The sequence below is a fragment of the Symphalangus syndactylus genome, chromosome 8, assembly GCF_028878055.3.
Source record: "Symphalangus syndactylus isolate Jambi chromosome 8, NHGRI_mSymSyn1-v2.1_pri, whole genome shotgun sequence".
Classification (NCBI taxonomy): domain Eukaryota; kingdom Metazoa; phylum Chordata; class Mammalia; order Primates; family Hylobatidae; genus Symphalangus; species Symphalangus syndactylus.
The window spans coordinates 25,513,222-25,533,198 of NC_072430.2; the positions used below are offsets into that span (position 1 = coordinate 25,513,222).

The window sequence follows — 19,977 nt, forward strand, 5'->3', positions numbered from 1 at the left end:
CATAAAGGTGTGTGCTGAGTCCACCTCTGGGTGGGGTCACAGGACCAGTTGAGTCATGAGTCTGGGTGGGGTCAGTCTGAAAAACATCTCAGAAAAAACAATCTTAGGTTCAACAATATTGTTGTTATCTATAGGAGCAATTGGGAAGGTCCTGCGCAGTAATGGATTATAGAAATTATGCCTACATTTTAGCATAGTTCATGCTCCTCCCATAATGCTATTCTTGTGGCCTTTCATTAGTCTTAAAAATGCAGTTTTCTGTCCCTGAGCAAGGAAGGGGTTAGTTTTAGGGAGGAATTGTTATTGTCCTTGTTTTCAAGTTAAACTATAAACTGAATTCCTCCCAAAGCTAGCTTGGCCTATGCCCAGGAATGACAAAGGACAGCTTGGGGATCAGACACAAGATGGAGTCGACTACGTCAGATTTCTTTTACTCTCATAATTTTGCAAAGGTGGTTTCAGAAGGAATAAGTTACAATGTTCTGTAGCACAGTAGGGTGACTATAGCTAACAATGTATTGTACATTTCAAAATAGCTACAAGTGAGGACTTGAAATGTTCTCAACACACAGAATTGATAAATGCTCATGGTGATAGATATTCTAAATACCCTGACTTGCTCATTACACATTCTATGCATGTAACAAAATACCACCTGTACCTCATATTTACAAATATTATGTGTCAATAAAAAATACATTTATAAAATAAAAATAAATTTTAAAAAATTTTAAGTCATCAGGATTAGAAAACTAAAGCCAAAAAAGGCTAAGGTCTTATCCTAGACCACCAACTTAGTGGCTGAACCAAAATGAGGACTCAACTTCTCTAATTTCCGATGGTATGCCCTTTTCACCATACAGACACCATTATCTTCACTGGCAAACACAGAGGTCATCTATGTGGGGGGCACCTTCTGGATATGGGCAGCATACAAGCCAGCAGCCTTGTCCCTGTCCTTTCCAGGATTTTAAACCTAAGGCAGGCAATATTATAAAATGATGAATGCAACATGGATCAAGGTAAGTAACATAAATAGGTACAGATACTACGTAATGAACAGGCTCCTTCCAGTACATACTTTACAAATCTATGTTATGCATGCAGGTGAAGGTACAAAGGTTCAGTGGGAAAGCTTTATGTTTAGAGCACAGGAAGAATGAAGAATCAGTTTATTTCTTACAACCCTAGAAGTTAACATTATTCCTATCTTACAAATGAGGAAACTGAGGTACAGAGAGCTGAAGAAGCTTGGAAATGTCACACAACTGCTAAGAGGCAGGACCTGGACTGGTGATCCATCCTCCACATGCTTGACCATTAAGACAACGTATCTCAGCCTTTTGTGATTGCAACCTCCCTTATTGAATTCCATTAGGAATTTTCTTAACCATATCACCATTTGTGCATGGAATATGATTAAGTTATTATAAGTTAGTTTTGTGGCAATTTATTTTTTTGCATGTGTTTGTTTCTCTTACTGACAGGGTTTAACTCTGTTGTCAAAGCTGGAGTGCAGTGGCGTGCTCTTGGCTCCCTGCAGCCTCTACCCCCTGGACTCAAGGGATCCTCCTGCCTCAGCCTCCTGACTAGCTGGAACTACAGGCACACACCACCATACCTAGCTAATTTTTGTATTTTCTGTAGAGATAGGGTTTCCCAGGCTGATCTCGAACTCCTGGCCTCAAGCAATCCTCCCACTTAGCCTCCCAAAATGCGAGGATTATGGGTATGAACAACCGCACCCAGCTCTTCTGGCAATTTGGCTAGGCTATACTACCCAGTTATTCAAACAAACACTAATCTAAGCATTGCTGTGGGAGTACTTGTAGATGTGATTAAACATCCACAACCAGTTGACTTTAAAGGAAAATTATCCCAAGTTATCTGGATGGGTCTCATCCAATCAGCTAAAGGTCTTAAAAGCAAATCAGGACTGGGTGTGGTTGCTCAAGCCTGTAATCCCAGCACTTTGGGAATCTGAGGCAGGCAGATCACTTGAGGTCAGGAGTTCGAGACCAGCCTGGCCAACTTGGTGAAACCCCATCTCTACTAAAAATACAAAAATTAGCGGGGCATGGTGGCACAGACCTATAGTTCCAGCTGCTTGGGAGGCTGAGGCACGAGAATTGCTTGAACCTGGGGAGGCGGAGGTTGCAGTGAGCTGCGATCGTGCTACTGCACTCCAGCCTGGGCGACAGAGTGAGACTCTGTCTCCAAAAAAAAAAAAAAAAAAATGGAGCAAATATGTTTCTCTGAGGAAGAATTTGTTGACTGCAGTGTCAGCTCCTGCCTCAGTTTCCCCTCTGCTGCTGACCTGTCCTACATATTTTAGACTTGCCTAGCCAGACTGCACTATCATGTAAACAAATTTCTTGAGATAACTCTCTCCATCTTTGTGTAGATGTATTCTACTGGTTGTTTCTCTGGTAGAATCGAGACTGATAGAACTGTTAAGATTGTATTGTATTAAATTTCATTTAAATCTAATATTTTATGGTATGTTCCATAAACTATAATTTTTAACCTTATTCCATTTACTAAATAATTTCTTCTTAATTTACTTTATTATTTTCTACAAAGTATTTCATGTTTGGTTTGGGGATCAAATAAGTATTAGCATATGAATAAATTTACTTATGTCTTCATTGCATCAAAAATTGACAAAACTGCTCTCATGCCCTAATACTTGAAATTGTTGGCCAGGTGTGGTGGCTCACACCTGTAATCCCAGCACTTTGGGAGGCTGAGGCGGATGGATCACTTGAGGTCAGGAGTTTGAGACCAGCCTGGCCAACATGGTGAAACCCTGTCTCCACTAAAAATACCAAAAATTAGCTGGATGTGGTGGCAGGCGCCTGTAATCCCAGCTACTTGGGAGGCTGAGGCAGGAGAATCACTTGAACCCAGGAGGCGGAGGTTGCAGTGAGCTGAGATCGCGCCACTGCACTCCAGCCTGGGTGACAGAGGGAGACTCCACCTCAAAATACATAAATAAATAAATTGTTGCCTTTTTTTTTTTAAAGAAAAAGCGATTGCATTGTTTTCATAATTTTCCAGGTTTGTTTGTGAACAATGAGTTTCCGACTGGTCTTTGCAAGCACTCGTTTCTGTCGTTTTTTTGTGTTTGTTTTGTTTTTTTGAGACAGAGTTTCACTCTTGTTGCCCAGGCTAGAGTGCAATGGTGCGATTTCGGCTCACTGCAACCTCTGCCTCCCGGGTTCAAGCAATTTTCCTGCCTCAGCCTCCCAAGTAGCTGGCATTACAGGCACGCGCCACCGCGCCCTGCTAATTTTTGTATTTTTAGTAGAGACGGAGGGGGGGGGTTCACCATATTGGCCAGGCTGGTCTCGAACTCCTGACCTTGTGATCCACCGGCCTTGGCTTCCCAAAGTGCTAGGATTACAGCCATGAGCCACCGCGCCCTGTTTATATCTTTATATTTTAAGTTGTTGGGGAGGATGGTCCCAACTTCTAAAGGATTTTAAAACTGAAAGTCCTGTATCCCAGAAACCCCTCAGCTCTGTTCATGCTATTAGCTTCCTTCCTAATAGATGGGTATAACACCAGTTACTCTACAGGTTTCTTCTTTTTCTTTTCTTTTTTTTTAAGACAGAGTCTTGCTCTGACACCCAGGTTGGAGTGCAGTGGTACAATCTCGGCTCACTGCACTCTCCGCCTCCACAGGTTCAAGCGGATTCTCGTGCCTCAGACAGCCAAGTAGCTGGGACTACAAGCGCACACTACCATACCTGGCTAATTTCTGTATGTTCAGTAGAGTCAGGGTTTTGCCATGTTGGCCAGGCTGGTCTCGAACTCCTGGCCTCAAGCAATCCGCCTGCCTCAGCCTCCCAAAGTGCTGGGATTACAGGTGTGAGCCACTGCGCCTGGCCACATTGCAGGTTTAAAAGATTCCTGGCAATGTCAAGCACTCGAACCTTCCAAAACTAGCCACTAGACACATGTGGCTACTAGGCCTTCAAATTCTGGCTAGTGTGACTTACAAGCCGAATTTTTTATTTTACTTAATTTTTAAATTTATTGTTTTATTTTATTTTTTGAGACAGTCTCGCTTTGTTGCCCAGACTGGAGTGCAGTGGCACAATCTCGGCTTACTGCAACCTCCGCCTCCCAGGTTCAAGGATTCTCCTGCCTCAGCTTCCCGAGTAGCTGGGACTACAGGCGCACACCATCATGACTGGCTAATTTTTTTGTATTTTTGGTGAAGACGGGGTTTCACTATGTTGGCCAGGCTGGTCTTGAACTCCTTGACCACGTGAGCCACGGCGCCCAGCTAAATTTAAAAATTGATACTTGATTCAGCTTTTGGAAAACTTTTAAGTATGACTGGAATAACAGAATATGTGAATCTACATTTTCAACTGTAAATTTAATAAACTCTACCCGCCCGGGCAACAGTGAAACCCGTCTCTACCAAAAAATAGTAATAATAATAAATTTAATTAATTAACTGGGAGTGGTGCTGCGCACCTGTGGTCCCAGCTACTTGGGAGGCTGAGATGGGAATGGGAGAATCGCTTCAGCCCAGGAGGTTGAAGCTGCAGTGAGCTGAGACTGAGCCACTGCACTTCGGGATGGGTGACAGAGCGAGACTCTGTCTCAAAAAAAAATTTGTTTTTCAATAAAATCTAAACATAGATACTTCTCATGAAAATTTAGTATCCCAACAGAGACTTGCTGGAAGGACAAAATATATCACATTTTTAAGACATCGTACGGTAAATAAGGAACGTATATCTCAATAATTTGATTATTGAAATAACATTTTGAAAATACCGCACTAAAACGTTAACACTAATTTCACCAGTTTCTTCGTACTTTTTGTGGCTAGTGCAACATTTAAAGTTATGTGTGTGGCTGCATTATATTCCGAGCGGACAAGCCCGACCTGGCAAGGCCTGGCAAATGGTAAAAGCCACCAAAATGGTGGCATATGAGCTGCATGACAGGAAGGAGAATGATACTCCTTTGTGAAGATTAGCAATACTTGACATCAAGTAGGTCTTCAAAACACAGGACTACCTAATGCTGAGAATTACTCCTCCCGATTACACAGTGTCGCATTTGTTTTTGTGAGCGCCTTAAGTTCCTTTTCCGACAAGAAAGGCTGGCAGTTCTGATAGGGTTATGAAGGAATGGAGCACTTGGGGCTTGCCTGGGCTGTAAGGTGAAGTTTTAGAATTGTCACTTGGGACTCGGTCCCACGCCCAGAAAACGCAAACAGTTCCAAGTTTCCACACTGGCCACGCCAGTCCGCAACCCATGGCGGCTCCCAAGGCTGCGCCGACCTAGCCTCCCACACCCGCGACCTTCCCCGGAAGCGTTTCCATTTCATTCCCTCAAGTCTGCAAGGCGCCGGGTGGGTCCCGAGCGCCCGACTCAGCCACAAAAGCGGCCCCGGGAAAACGCTCTCGGAAGCGGGTAGGGGCCCAGGCCCACGCTGCCCGGCGTCCGCAGGCCAGGGGCAGGGGCAGAGGCAGGGACGGAGCACGAACAAGGGAAGGCGGCGGAGGGCGGACGCGAGGCCAAGGCGCCGGGGCCCGCGCGCAGAGGCCGCAGACGGATCCACGCCCCTCGCGCATCCTGGAGCGGGGCTGATGACGAACACAGGGCGCGACGGACGCACACACCGCCCCGCGCTCGCACGACGGTGCGTGCAAAGAGGCGCGAGGGAGCCTCGGGCTGTCACCGGCGCAATCAGCGTCCCGCCTCCTCCGCTCCCTGCGCTCCCGCCACCTCGGCAACTCCGCGCCCGCCTCCTGCCTCCGTCGGAAGCCTCCGCCGCAGTAAGGCTCCCGGTCTCGCTGCTGTCTCTTTAAATGGTGGGGCTACGAGCCGCCCCTGCAGCTGCTCCCTGGGTGGCCCCGCGCGCCGCTTTTGAGGGGCGAACCAAGATGGCGGCGGTTTTGGCTGTGTGAGGAAGACGGAAGAGACGGCGGCGGAGGGAAACCGACTTCCACTATCCGGGGCGCTTGGGCGGCCGGGGGCCCTCAGAGTCTCCCGGGCAGTGGTAGCAGTTGCAGCAGGATCAGGCGCCTGTCGGCTTCTGACGTTTAAAACAGAGGGAGCGGAAGGGAGCCACTGGCCGCGGTGGCAGGGCCAGGTATAAGGAAGGAAAATATGGCGGCGGCGGCAGCGGCCTGAGGAGGCGGCGGCGGCGCGGGAAGCTGCTTCGCGGAGATCATGGCGGAGGCGGGAGCAGGGCAGTGACGGGAGCCCCGAGTTCCTAGCGCTGCGGGGCGGGAGGCTACGAAGCGCTGCGCGGCCCCCTCGGGGCTGCCGGGCGCCGGGCTCGCCAGGCCTGGACAATAGCGCCGGGGAGCCGGAGGCGAGGAAAGGCGGCGGCCCAGAGCTCAGTCTCTGGAGCGGGCCATGCAGGCGGCGGCGCGGCTCCGCGGCACCCAGCGGCGGCAGTGAGGCCGGGGAGCCCTCCGCTCGCGGGCGCCCTCACGCCTCGCTCCTCGCCTCTCCAGGGCCCCTTTCCTGGGCGTCTACTGGCGGGGCCCCCGCCCCGGTTCCCGGGCGGCACGATGACAGACACCCGGCGGCGGGTGAAGGTGTACACGCTCAACGAGGACCGGCAGTGGGACGACCGGGGCACCGGGCATGTGTCGTCTGGCTACGTGGAGCGGCTGAAGGGCATGTCCCTGCTTGTCAGGGCTGAGAGCGACGGTAAGTGAAGCCCCTCGCGGCGGGACCCTCGCAGCCTCCACGGCCCTGGGCCGCCTCCCTGGTTCTTGCGGGGCATGGCGCTCGCTCCACGAGAACGGAGGGACGGCTGGGGAGGGCAGCCACCTCGGGGGAGGGCGGGCCCCAGGTACCCCAGTCCTGCGGGAGCTCCCCGGAGAGCGCTTGAAATGTTTCCTTTCTCTGAGTGCCTCGTGGCATTTTGGGTACGAGGAGAGCCAAGCGTGTTTGAGTTGTGCCGCCCTGGAGTGTGGAGAGGTCGAGGACCTGAGATAGGGAGTCCGGAGCGTGCTGTTCTTTTGCACTAGAGTGACCTTGAGAAAGACACTGATTAATCCGATCTTCTGCCTTAGTTCACCCATCTGTAAAGCAGGCATGAAACTTTGCTTGGAGCTAAGAAAGTTCTTGGACCTTTCACACTTTGAAGAACATTTTGCTGTGCTTTTTTTTTTCTTTTTAAACATCTTGTTGCTACATGTTTCTGATCCTGTTGAAGGTTGGCAACACTGTATCTGGCAACTCTATACTAAGAGAAAACGCTTTCCCTTGCGAAGATAGAGATTTTTGTTCACCAATGTTGGTTGTCTTTTTTATAGTAATGCAGAATTTTGTATGTAGCAGAATTTTGTATGTATAAACATCTTGCAAATTTGGAATCATTTTATATGAGCTTTTTTTTTGATTGCTTAAATGGGTGTTCATAATTTGGTTAACAGGTTCAGAGAAGTTGACAGATAATTTTTAAAACCTTTCGGATCTTCCCTAGTGTTTATGCTTCACAAATTTTGAAACAGCCCTCAAGGTTCAAAGACTAAGTTGTTTGAAGATAAGTGTTTCACGTTTTTTCTTTTTTCCACATGCGCTGAGTGTTTCATATTTTAAAAGACATTCTCTGTAGGGATTGCCACTGTTTTTGGCGATATACAGTGAATTTCACTTAAAATACTCAAGTGGGGTAAAACTGTTCTCAAATTGTTACTTCCAAACGTGAAAGTAAGTTATCTTCCACTTCTCTTGGTACATTAGTTTATATTTTACAGTTGCTAACGATGCCAGTTTATTATGATTGTAGTGATTCTGTATCTGAATTATTGCAAACTAATTTCAAGGAATTTTCTTCAATTGGACTCTACCCAGAAGTCCAATTCCATGAAAAACCAACAAGACTAGCCCTTCTGTAATTGAAGACTCTGGAAACATTGATGTTCTATTTAAATTGAAAGTGGTAATCTGGAGTATATTGCCCACACGTTATAAGGTTACCCAAAGTAACTTAAATCTGGAGAGAAATTATTTTCTTTTGGGGGCATTTAAAAATTTTTGAATGTTGGGTGTATTTTTCTGGGCCTGAGTTATTGGCTTCTTAAAATACAATTTGAATGTCCAGTGTTAGTGTAATTTTGTATGTGACTCACGTAATAACCTACTCTAGATCTTTCACACATTTGGAAAACTTTACATAGTATGTTGGAAGGTATGGGCTTTTAGTATCAGCTTCTTATGAGATGAAAGTATCTGTAGATTTCTTTTTAATTTTTTACTTTCAAAAAAATAAAAACAGGATTTTGCCCTGTTGCCAAGGCTGGTCTCGAACTCCTGACCTCACGCAGTCCACCCGCCTCGGCCTCCCGGAGTATTAGGATTACAGGCATGACCCCCATCCCAGCTGAAAGCATATGTAGATTTGAGATCAATTTATTGAAATCCTTATTAAAAATAATACATATAACCTTCACATCATGTGTTTAATTTGATTCATTATACAAAAAATCCTTTAAGATATTTTTAAGTATAAAAGCTTAATGTCGTACTATCAGAAGTATGCTTTTCTGCATAATTAAGAAACTTTATTCCGTGTATATATTATTATAGTATATATAATATATAGTATATATAATATGTATAGATTTTTTTTTGAGATTGAGTTTTGCTCGTCTCCCAGGCTGGAGTGCAATGGCACGATCGTGGCTCACTGCAACCTCCATCTCCTGAGTTGAAGCAAATCTCCTACCTCAGCCTCCTTAGTAGCTGGGACTATAGGCATGTGCCACTATGCCTGGCTAATTTTTTTGTATTTTTAGTAGAGACGGGGTTTCAATATTTTGGCCAGTCTGGTCTTGAACTCTACCTCAGGTGATCCACCTGCCTCAGCCTCCCAAAGTGCTAGGATTACAGGCGTGAGCCACTGCGCCCAACCTCCATTTATATTTTTACCATTTTGGAAATAGCCACAAATCTGTCTTCCTCCATTTTGCAGGTTGGAGGTTAAATGACTGAAACAAAATGACTCTAATTTTTATCTAGCAGGGAGAGCTTAACTAAATTACTGATGTGCCCTTGTAAATTTAGGCTGTAAGGAAAACTGAATGCAAAGAATGGGCTTAGGCTGGGTGCGGTGGCTCATGCCTATGATTCCAGCACTTTGGGAGGCCCAGGCCGACGGATTGCGTGGGCTCGGGAGTTCGAGACCAGCCTGGGCAGCATGTCAAAACCCCATCTCTACAAAACATACAAACATTAGCTGGTGCGGTGGCACAGGCCTGTAGTCCTAGCTGCTCTGGAGGCTGAGGTGGGAGGATCACTTGAGCCTAGGAGGTGGAGGCTGCAGTGAGCTGTGATCATGCCACTGCACTGGGTGACGGAGACCCTGTCACACACAAACACACATACACACACACCATGGACTTAGAAAAAATTCCAGGATATTTGTGAAATACTGTCAGTAATCTTTAGTCTATTAACATGTCTTCTAACATCTAAATAGGGATAATAAGTCAAAATTTATTGAGTACCTACTATGTGCCAAACTCTTGAAGCAATTTACTTATATTGACTTACATAATTCTCACAACAGTGCTCTGATTTAGTGCTATTAGCCATATTAAACTCCCATGTTACTGTCTACTTGAATTTGCTGCTTAATTAGCCTGAAGGTTTATTTCAAAGAAAATGAAAATTAGTTTTAGCCTAAAGATATTTTTGGCCAGGCACGGTGGCTCACGCCTGTAATCCTAACACTTAGGGAGGCCAAGGCAGGCAGATCACAAGGTCAGGAGATCGAGACCATCCTGGCTAATACGGTGAAACCCCGTCTCTACTAAAAACATACAAAAAAGTAGCCAGGTGTGGCGGGCGCCTGTAGTCCCAGCTGCTCAGGAGGCTGAGGCAGGAGAATGGTGTGAACACAGGAGGCGGAGCTTGCAGTGAGCCGAGATCAGCACCACTGCACTCCAGCCTGGGCGACAAAGTGAGACTCCGTCTCAAAAAAAAAAAAAGAGTTTCAATTATAGTTTATCTACAAGCTTTGCATGAATGTTTTTGTGTTGACTGCTAGTTGGGGTCAGCCATTATTGTATGCTTGCTCCATTCTCCATCATAGGATAATTGATATTTTCTTTTTGTTGTCATGAGCAAAATGGAAAGTATTTCTGATTTTCCATAAATTGAGACATTTGTCCAATAGAAACTTAAAATTATTGCGCTTTTCCATACTTAGGCTAGACCTAGTCATTATTGTGTTAAAGTTTTTCTTTTCTAAATTACTTGTAGGTTTTCCACAAAAAAATCTTTTGATTTTGAGATTATTTCTTTAAAACAAAATAAATATTTGATTCTTAACACATTTGAAGTATTGTCTATAAAATTAAGTTTTTGTGATGTGTTAATCATCCACCTTAGAAATAGGCTATCAGCTAATTTGGTGAGAAACTGGTCAGTGCTAGAGATAGTGTGATAGGGGCTTTTGCATACCTGTGAAATAAATGGTGTGTTTTTTTTTTTTTTTTTTTTTTTTAAGACAGAATCTCTGTCATCCTGGCTGGAGTGCAGTAGCATGATCTCGGCTCACTGCAACCTCCACCTTCCAGGTTCAAGGGATTCTCATGCTTCAAGCCTCAAGCCTGGGATTACAGTCCACCATCATGCATGGCTAATTTTTGTGTTTTTAGTAGGGACGGGGTTTCACCATGTTGGCCAGGCTGGTCTTGAACTGCTGACCTCAGGTGATCTGCCCTCCTCAGCCTCCCAAAGTGTTGGGATTAACAGGCGTGAGCCTCCACACCCGGCCTCATTTCTTTTTTTTAATAAGTTCTCTCAGAAATGATGACAACATGTCCAGAGTCATTCATCTATTAAGATGGTATGAGTTGGGATTCAAATTCAGGCAATTCATTTTAAACTGTACACACTACTTAGTAATGACAAAGTGTTTGGGAATTTTATAATGTATATAGTTTTAGCATGGGTATAGAAAGGCTGGGTAGTTTTAAAGTTTTCTCATTATTGGGTCTATATTTGTGAAAGGGGAAGCTATAATAATGCTATCTCAACTGTAGGCTCAGTTCTTGTTAGGGGAGCTTATATGCTCGTCTAAAAATCACAGAAGGGAATTTCTAAATGGAAGTACTTGTGGCCTTCATGTTATAGAGCAGGTCTGTCTGGGTAAGTACTGTATGCCTTCCCTTCCAAAACTGAGTAACTTGGCACTCAGCCTACCTTGCTTTAGAGGAAAAGGGATGTCCCACTAAGCTTCTGGGCCCATTTCTTGGATTGCATCTTTATTCAGTAGGTTTCTGCTGGCAAAATAGGTTGTAAGAACATGTCCCTTTCGTTTTTTGTTTTCCTTTTTTTTTTTTTTGAGTCAGTGTTTCGCTCTTGTCACTTAGGCTGGAGTGCAATGGCACAATCTCAGCTCACTGCAACCTCCGCTTCCCGGGTTCAAGCGATTCTCCTGCCTCAGCCTTACGAGTAGCTGGGATTACAGGTGCCTGCCACCACGCCTGGTGAATTTATGTGTTTTTAGTAGAGACGGGGTTTCACCATGTTGGCCAGGCTGATCTCGAACTCCTGACCTCGGCTGAACCACCGCACCCTGCTCTTTTTCTTTTCTTTTCTTTTCTTTTCTTTTTTTTTTTCTTAATTTTTAAGTGCTCTGTTGCCCATGCTGTAGTGCAGTGGCAGGATCATAGCTCACTGTAACCTCAAACTCCTGGGCTTAATTGATCTTCCCACCTAGCTGGGATTACAGGTGTACACCACTGCGCCTGGGTAATTAAAAATTTTTTTTTTTTTTTTAAGAGATGGAAGGGGGTGGGTCTTTGTCGCCCAGGCTGGTCTCGAACTCCTGGGCTCAGGCATGAGCCACCATGCCTGGCCCAATTTTTGAATTTTTTGAAAGGTTCTCACTATGTTGCCCAGAATGGTCTCGATTTCCAGATCTGAAGTGATCTTTCCCACTTGGCCGCCTAAAGTTCTGGGATTACACCACACCTGGCCCATGCTTTTCTTTAATGAAGATAGATTACCTTAATTTCTCTCAGTTTTTATGATAGCCATCTTCCATTTCAGATTATTTTGTTTTTATTTTTAATTCTTTCAGTGTATGCTGTGTCTGTTAACTAAGGATAATAATTTCATACCTTACTTGTGCTCTCCCTTTGTGGTCAAATCATTATACTACTTTTCTTTCTTTTGTTTTTTCTTCAACTTTTATTTTAAATTCCTGGGTACATGTGCAGGTTTGTTACATAGCTAAATGTGTGCCATGGTGGTTTGCTGCACAGATCAACCCATCACTTAGGTATATATTTTTTTTTTTTTTTTTTTTTTTTTTTTGAGACGGAGTCTCACTCTGTCGCCCAGGCTGGAGTGCAGTGGCGCAATCTCGGCTCACTGCAAGCTCCGCCTCCCGGGTTCACGCCATTCTCCTGCCATAGCCTTCCGAGTAGCTGGGACTACAGGCGCCCGCCACCACGCCCAGCTAATTTTTTGTATTTTCAGTAGAGACGGGGTTTCACTGTGGTCTCGATCTCCTGACCTCGTGATCCACCGGCCTCGGCCTCCCAAAGTGCTGGGATTACAAGCATGAGCCACCGCTCCTGGCCCATCACCTAGGTATTAAGCCCAGCATCCATTAGCTATTCTTCCTGATACTCTCTCTCCCTCTGCCCCTTTGTACTACTTTTCACCATTATGATTTTTACCACATCCAACTGCCAGTTTTACAGTTGATAAATGTAAGGCTGGGGAACAAAGTGAGACCCCCATCTCTACAAAATAAAAATTTCTAAATTAGCCATGTGTGGTGTTAAACACCTGTAGTCCCGGCTGCTTGGGGCTGAGGCGGGAGGATTGCTTGAGCCCAGAGGTCGAGGCTACAGTGAGCTGTGACTGAGCCACTACTCCAGCCTAGCTGATGAAGCAAGACCCTGTCTCAGGAAAAAAAAAAAATGTAGCTCAGGCACAGTGGCCCACATCTGTAATCCTGGCACTTTGGGAAGCCAAGGTGGGGGAGGATTGCTCAAGGTCAGAAGTTTGATACCTGCCTGGGCAACATAGCAAGACCCTGTCTCCACAAAAAGTTAGAAAATTAGCCGGGCATGTGGCACATACTTGTAGTCTTAGCTACTCAGGAGGCTGAAGCCAGAGAATTGCTTGAGCCCAGGAGTTTGAGGCTGCCACGAACTTTGTGGCTGCCATGAACTGTGGTCATGCTACTGCACTCCAGCCTGGGTGACAGAGTGAGACCCTATTTCTAAAAACAAAAAAAAGAAAGAAATGTAAGGGAGTTGGAATTCCTCCACACACTGAAGAGTGTCTTTGGCCATAATCATATTTGTGCTCCTTATTATGAAGTACTTGTCAAGGCATCCAGAATAGTGTGCTTACATTGAGTTTTTACCTTGAATTTTATAAAGTATTTTTTACATTTCAAAATAGTTTTATCTGTCCTCTGACTCATATCTTACAGAGTTAAACAGGTTAAATTCTCACTGTTACTTGAGGCATGCAGAAAATGAGACATGGAGAAATGTTTTTGTTTAAGGCAGCACTGCTAGCGAATGGTAAAACTGGGATTCTGTGCTGTTTCTGCCTCTTGATAGAACTCCATGTTCGTTGTAGGTGGGTCTGCCTCTACCCCTACTATAATTAGAAAAGGAGGTCAGAACACTTAGAGTGGAAAAGCTTTTGGGGTTAAGGGCTGTGAGAAATGAACAGATCAGTCAGTAGTATAGAATCTTGTATATGCCAAGCATTCTGTATATTTACCAAGAAGAGCTGTGTCGGTACAAGGGGAAGTATTTCACTTTGAAAAGTTTGTTTATTTAGAGACAAGGTCTTGCTGTCACCCAGGCTGGAGTGCAGTGCCACGATCATAGCTCACTGCAGCCTCAAACTCTTAGGCTCAAGTGATCCTCCTACCTTAGCCTCCCAAGTAGCTGGGACTATAGGCACATGCCACCATGCGCAGCTGATTTATTTTTAAATTTTTTTTAGGGGAAGTGGGATCTTACTGTGTTGCACAGACTAGTCTTGAATTTCCGGCCTCAAGCAATGTTCCTACCTCGCCCTCCTGAGTAGCCAGGATTACAGCTGTGAGCTACCACACCTGGCCCATTTTAGTTTTTAAGTGCCACTGTGTAATGAAGCATTTAAATTTTTTTCCAAAAAATCAGGAAAGAAGGACTTGGAGCACATACCTGTTACGGGTTTAAAGCATACTTTAGTCTCGGCCAGGCGCGGTGGCTCACGCCTGTAGTCCCAGCACTTTGGGAGGCCGAGACGGGCAGATCACTAGGTCAGGAGATCGAGACCATCCTGGCTAACACAGTGAAACCCCATCTCTACTAAAAATACAAAAAAAAAAAAAAAAAAAAAAAAAATTAGCCGGGCTTGGTGGCGGGAGCCTGTAGTCCCAGCTACTCAGGAGGCTGAGGCAGGAGAATGGCATGAACCTGGGAGGCGGAGCTTGCAGTGAGCCGAGATTGCGCCACTGCACTCCAGCCTGGGCGATAGAGCAAGATTTCCGTCTCAAAAAAAAAAAAAAAAAAAAAAAAAAACCACGTTAGTCTCCCACCTATATAAGATTTTGGGCCCCATTTGACTTCTTTTTTTGAGGTGGGATCTCAATCCGTTGCCCAGGCTGGAGTGCAGTGATCAGGGCTTACTGCAGCCTTGACCAGCAGACTCAGGTAATCCTCTTACCTCAGTGTCCCAAGTAGCTGGGACCACAGGTGTACACCAGCATACCTGGCTAATTTTTTCTATTATTTTTGTAGAGATGGGGTCACCTTATGTAGCCCAGGCTGGCATTAACTCATTTTTGATGGTGCGTTCTCTCTACTAATGAAGCATAGTACATAAGTCCCTGCCTTAAGCCTTGAATATTGATAAGGACAATATACTCTAGAAGCTGATGGGTTGAGCTGCTTGCCTAGGAGTGACAAGGGTGTAGCTGTTCATTCTGAAATCCTTCAGTATTTATCCAAATCAGGGCTGTGGTGAAGACCAAAGTTACTTAAACCCAAACCCAAACCCTCCCATATTACTTCCCTGCTACCTGAGTCTAATTGGTTGATAGTGAAGATAAAACCATAAAAATTACAGGAATTCTCTGTACTACCTCGTTTCTTCAGTGAGAGGAAGTTAAATCTTCTAAACAAGTGAATTTTCCAGATGAATAAAAGCTGTGTACCAGAAGGTGTTTTTTGGGTTTTTTTGTTTTTAGATTTTAGAGATAGGGTCTCGGTCTTTCACCCAGGCTGGAGCACAGTGGCGTGATCATAGCTCATTGCAGCATCAACATTCTGGGTTCAAGCAGTCGTCCTGCCTCAGCTTCCCAAGTAGCTGGTACTACAGGCACATACCACCATGTCCAGCTAATTTTTGCATTTTTTGTAGAGACAGGGTTTGCCATGTTGCCCAGGCTGGTCTTGAGCTGGTCTGCAATTCTTAGCCTCCAGTGATCCGCCTACCTCAGCTTTCCAAAGTGCTGGGATTACAGTAATGAGCCACCATGCCTGGCCTACCATAAGTTTTAAAAGTCAGTAGTTTTTTTATGGAATGTTGACTAAATGTGTACTGGAATGTTTTTCCTATACAATAAATGAATATATTGGTTAACCTCTTACTCGTAATGTGTTCATGGGTCATTATTAATGCTTGGTGTTTATGGGTCATTATTAGTACTCGTTTTCCTGCTATACAACAGTACAGTGTTACCAGTGAAATGATTGTATGATGATGCCCTAAAAAAACAAGTATTGAGGCTGGGTGCGGTGGCTCAGCCTGTAATCCCAAGCATTTTGGGATCATGAGGTCAGGAGATCTAGAACATCTTGGCCAATATGGTGAAACCCCGTCTCTATTAAAAATACAAAAATTAGCCGGGTGTGGTGGTATGCGCCGGTAGTCCCAGCTACTCTGGAGGCTGAGTCAGGAGAAGCTTGAACCCAGGAGGCGGAGGTTGCAGTGAGCCGAGATCGTGCCACCGCACTCCAGCCTGACAAGAGCGAAACTCCGTCTCAAAAAAAAAGTATTGAGTGCTGGTTATGTACTACATATTGGGACAGGCACTTGAATAAAAAATTTCAGTTAATGCTCATGGCAACCCTGTGAGGTAGGTATTATTTTTTTCTTAAGTGTAAATCTTGTTGTATTAACTTGCACCCAGCAAGAAATCTATAATTTTTATGCAAAACTTTTCCTTTTAAAAATATTTGCTGAGTTCTCTGTAATGTAGACTTTGTTAGAAGGATATCTCACTCTGTACTACTAGCCATCTTCATCTCCAGTCCCCAGAGGTGTAGTGTTGTGTTTTGGTGGGGGTTGGCAGCACCCTACAAGAAAGGGCCTCACATTTCATTTTATAGGAAGAAGCAAGATATGAAGCAGGGAGGGATCTTCTTTTCTTTTCTTTTCTCTTTTTTTTTTTTGAGACAGAGTCTCGCTCTGTCACCCAGGTTGGAGTGCAGTGGTGCGATCCCGGCTCACTGCAACCTCTGCCTCCCGGGTTCAAGCGATTCTCCTGCCTCAGCTTCCCGATAGCTGGGTTTACAGGCACGTGCCACCATGCCCAGCTATTTTTGTATTTTCAGTAGAGATGAGGTTTCACCGTGTTGGCCAGGCTGGTCTTGAACTCTTGACCTTGTGATATGCCCGCCTTGGCCTTTGTTATATTTTTTCTTGCTATTGGAATGTGACAGTTTCTACTTGCAATTGTCTTGGTGATGTTCTGAGCCGCATTTCTCCTTTTGACATTGTTTTCCCATTTCCTAATTGTAAACACCTCTATTATCAGTATATTTGGGACACCAATTAATGTCAGGATACACAGATCTCATTAAAAAGTAGTGTAGTATTCCATTGTACTTATTCACACAGTAGCTTGGTGGCACAGTGTAGCATTCCTCAAACTTTTTTTCTCAGGATACCTTTAGACGCTTTTTTGTTTGTTTATTTTGTTTTCATTTTTATATTTTATTTTGTTTTTTTTCAGACAGAGTCTTACTCCGTCGCCAGGCTGGAGTGCAATGGTGTAATCAGAGCTCACTGCAACCTCAACCTCTGGCCTCAAGCAATCCTCCTACCCCAGCCTCCCAAGCAGCTGGAACTATGGGCCTGTACCACCATGCCTGGCAAATTTTTATTTTTTTTTTTTTGTAGAGATGAAGGTCTCAGCTGGGTGTGGTGGCTCACACCTGTAATCCCAGCACTTTGGGAGGCCAAGGTGGGCAGATCATGAGGTCAAGAGATCGAGATGATCCTGGCCAACATGGTGAAACCCCATCTATACTAAAGAAAAAAAAAAAATACAAAAATTAGCCAGGCCTTTTTTTTTTTTTTTTTTTTTTTTTTTGAGACGGAGTCTCGCTCTTTCGCCCAGGCTGGATGGAGTGCAGTGGTGCCATCTCGGCTCACTGCAAGCTCCGCCTCCCGGGTTCATGCAGTTCTCCTGCCTCAGCCTCCCGAGTGGCTGGGACTACAGGTGCCCACCACCACGCCCAGCTAATTTTTTGTATTTTTAGTAGAGACGGGGTTTCACCGTGTTAGCCAGGATGGTCTCGATCTCCTGACCTCGTGATCCACCTGCCTCGGCCTCCCAAAGTGCTGGGATTACAGGCGTGAGCCACCGCACCCGGCCAAAAAAATTAGGCAGGCTTAAGTGACCCTCCCATAGCAGACTCCCAAGTACCTGGAGTCATTGGCACGTGCCACCACGCCCAGCTAGATACCTTTATACTCGTAAATTGAGGATTCCCAAGATGTTCATTTGGATTGTATTTATCAATATTTACCATATTAGAAATTAAAACAGACTTTAGGAAAAAAATCACTTAAAAATAAGTTTTAACATAGCATGTTAACAAAATATCATTAAGAAAAACTTTCCTAAAATAAGAGTTTAATGAGAAGAGTGTCTTTTTTTTTTTTTTTTGAGACAGAGTCTCACTGTCACTTAGGCTGGAGTGCGGTGACACAATCTCAGCTTACTATAACCTCTGCCTCCCGGGTTCAAGCAATTCTCCTGCTTCAGCCTCCCTAGTAGCTGGAATTACAGGCATGCACCACCACACCCAGCTAATTTTTATATTTTTAGTAGAGACGGGGTTTCACCATGTTGGCCAGGATGGTCTCGAATTCCTGACATCAAGTGATTCGCCTGCCTTGGCCTCCTGAAGTGCTGTGATTACAGGTGTGAGCCACCATGCCTGGCCTATTTTTACAAATTGCAACATCTGGCCTAATTTTTAAAAAACCAGAAAGATTCTCATCTGCTTCTGCATTCAGTCTTTGGCAGTATCAGCGTAGACTCTGAGAGAATTAATGGTGGAAGAGGCATAGAACCTTGTAGTATCACTTTGAAAATAATTTTGACTTTGCAGGCCCCATGGTGTCCCCAGATCACATTTTGAGAACGGCTGGTATAGATTGCTTTTAGTTTGTTGCCATTACAGACTCTGCTAATGAAATCTTCATATACCTTGGCACTTATCTGAGAGTGTAGGGTAATTTCCTAGAAGAATGGTTGGCCCAAAGAGTAGTATGTGTTTAAAAGTTGGGTAGGTGAAGATGATTCAATTTTCAGTCTTGGTACTGGTAAATGAGTATTAAGGACGCCTTATTTTTTTGAGAAAGTCCCAGTGCACATATCAATTAGTAGACATTAGAACTTGTTAGGAATGATAGATTCCACAGTGGCAGATCTAATTAGAAGTACTGATGCGTTCCGCTTAGCTTGAGCACTCTCTTGATTTTCGTTTTTCTCTGTGTTTCTTTTCTCATTCTTTTTCAAGTCTCAATATTGGAGTTTTCTTGAATTGGAGTGTAGGATTTCCTTTCCCTGGTCTTTGTGACAATGTCTTTCTCAGATGTGTGGGAAAAGGTATCGTGTGTGTGTGTGTGTGTGTGTGTGTGTATATAAAAGATTCCTCTTGGGAGATAAGGGCATCTGTTTCATTGGAGAGGATAGATGTGTTTTTCAAATGAGTTGGAGTGAATGGGGTCTGTCTTGAGTGTGTGCTTCAGTTATTGAGTTCCACTAGACATAACTGTTATCAGAAACGTGTTGCTCTTAGTTGGAACCTTCTCTGCCTCCCTCTTAATGTTGCTGAGGTCTCCTGCTAAGGATCATCATTTCTCGCTTGTCATCTCTGCTACCATGTTATTTAATAAATCCCTTTCCTAAAGTTGAGCTCTATATCCCCATCCATACCCATACCTTAGTAGGATAGAATTACTGTGCCTAATACTGTAGCTATAGCAACAAAATACAAACAGACTTGTTGGGGGTAAGGATTGTGTTAATTGATATTAACACTGAACTGGATCTTTTATAGTTGATTGGTTTAGTGTTTATAACTTGGCTCAATAAAACCTATTAGGTGATGGAGGGAAACCTAATAGACTAGGAATAAACCTAGTATGTGTCTTTTATTTATTGTCTTACTGAGCCCTCAAGTTGAAAGACTTTCCCGTCTAGCCTCTACACCCTGCTTATCTCTTTGGGAATATGGTATTGGGGATCAGAGCTGGACTTGCTAGACCAAAACTGTGTGATATGGCTGAAAAGAGAGTTTCAGGAGATACTTCCTTCTAATATCCTGAATGGTCCAGAAAAACATTTCCCAACACTAGAAGCTTCTAGTATGTTCTGTTTTAGCCAGAACTTTGGAAGGGAGTACGTCAAACCTTTCCCCCCCACTTTTCTAATTATCCTGATCCTGTAAACACTACTAAGAGAGTTTTGAAGAAAATGTAAAAGAGACTGGTACTTGAGATATAATTGCTATTAGGGATTAGGTGGCTGACAATGTCATACCACTGCACTGCCGTGTTTTTTTGTTTTAGTGACTGTAAAAATCAGACGTGTGTTTCTTGAAAGCACAACCTGAACAACAACCTCAATCCCCTGTGCTATGTGTTTCTGACTTCTTAAACTTAAAAAAACTTTTGAATTGCAGTATAATACATCAAAAAGGTACACAAATC

General features: G+C 44.4%; 1 protein-coding gene across 4 annotated transcripts in view; it reads left to right on the top strand.

Annotated features, from left to right (window-relative positions):
• The first annotated feature begins 5,616 nt into the window (after nucleotides 1-5,616).
• Nucleotides 5,617-19,977, top strand: part of PPP4R3A (protein phosphatase 4 regulatory subunit 3A) — a 53,174-nt gene continuing 38,813 nt past the window's right edge. Inside the window, exons 1-2 of one of the 4 annotated variants that reach the window (XM_055288409.2) lie at nucleotides 5,617-5,807; nucleotides 6,495-6,693. In XM_055288409.2, coding sequence (XP_055144384.2) covers nucleotides 5,619-5,807; nucleotides 6,495-6,693 — 388 coding nt within the window. In that variant the 5' untranslated portion in view covers nucleotides 5,617-5,618. Of the gene's footprint in view, nucleotides 6,125-6,494; nucleotides 6,694-19,977 lie in introns of all 4 variants that reach the window. The other 3 variants (XM_055288410.2, XM_055288411.2, XM_063644002.1) reach the window with 3 other exon arrangements.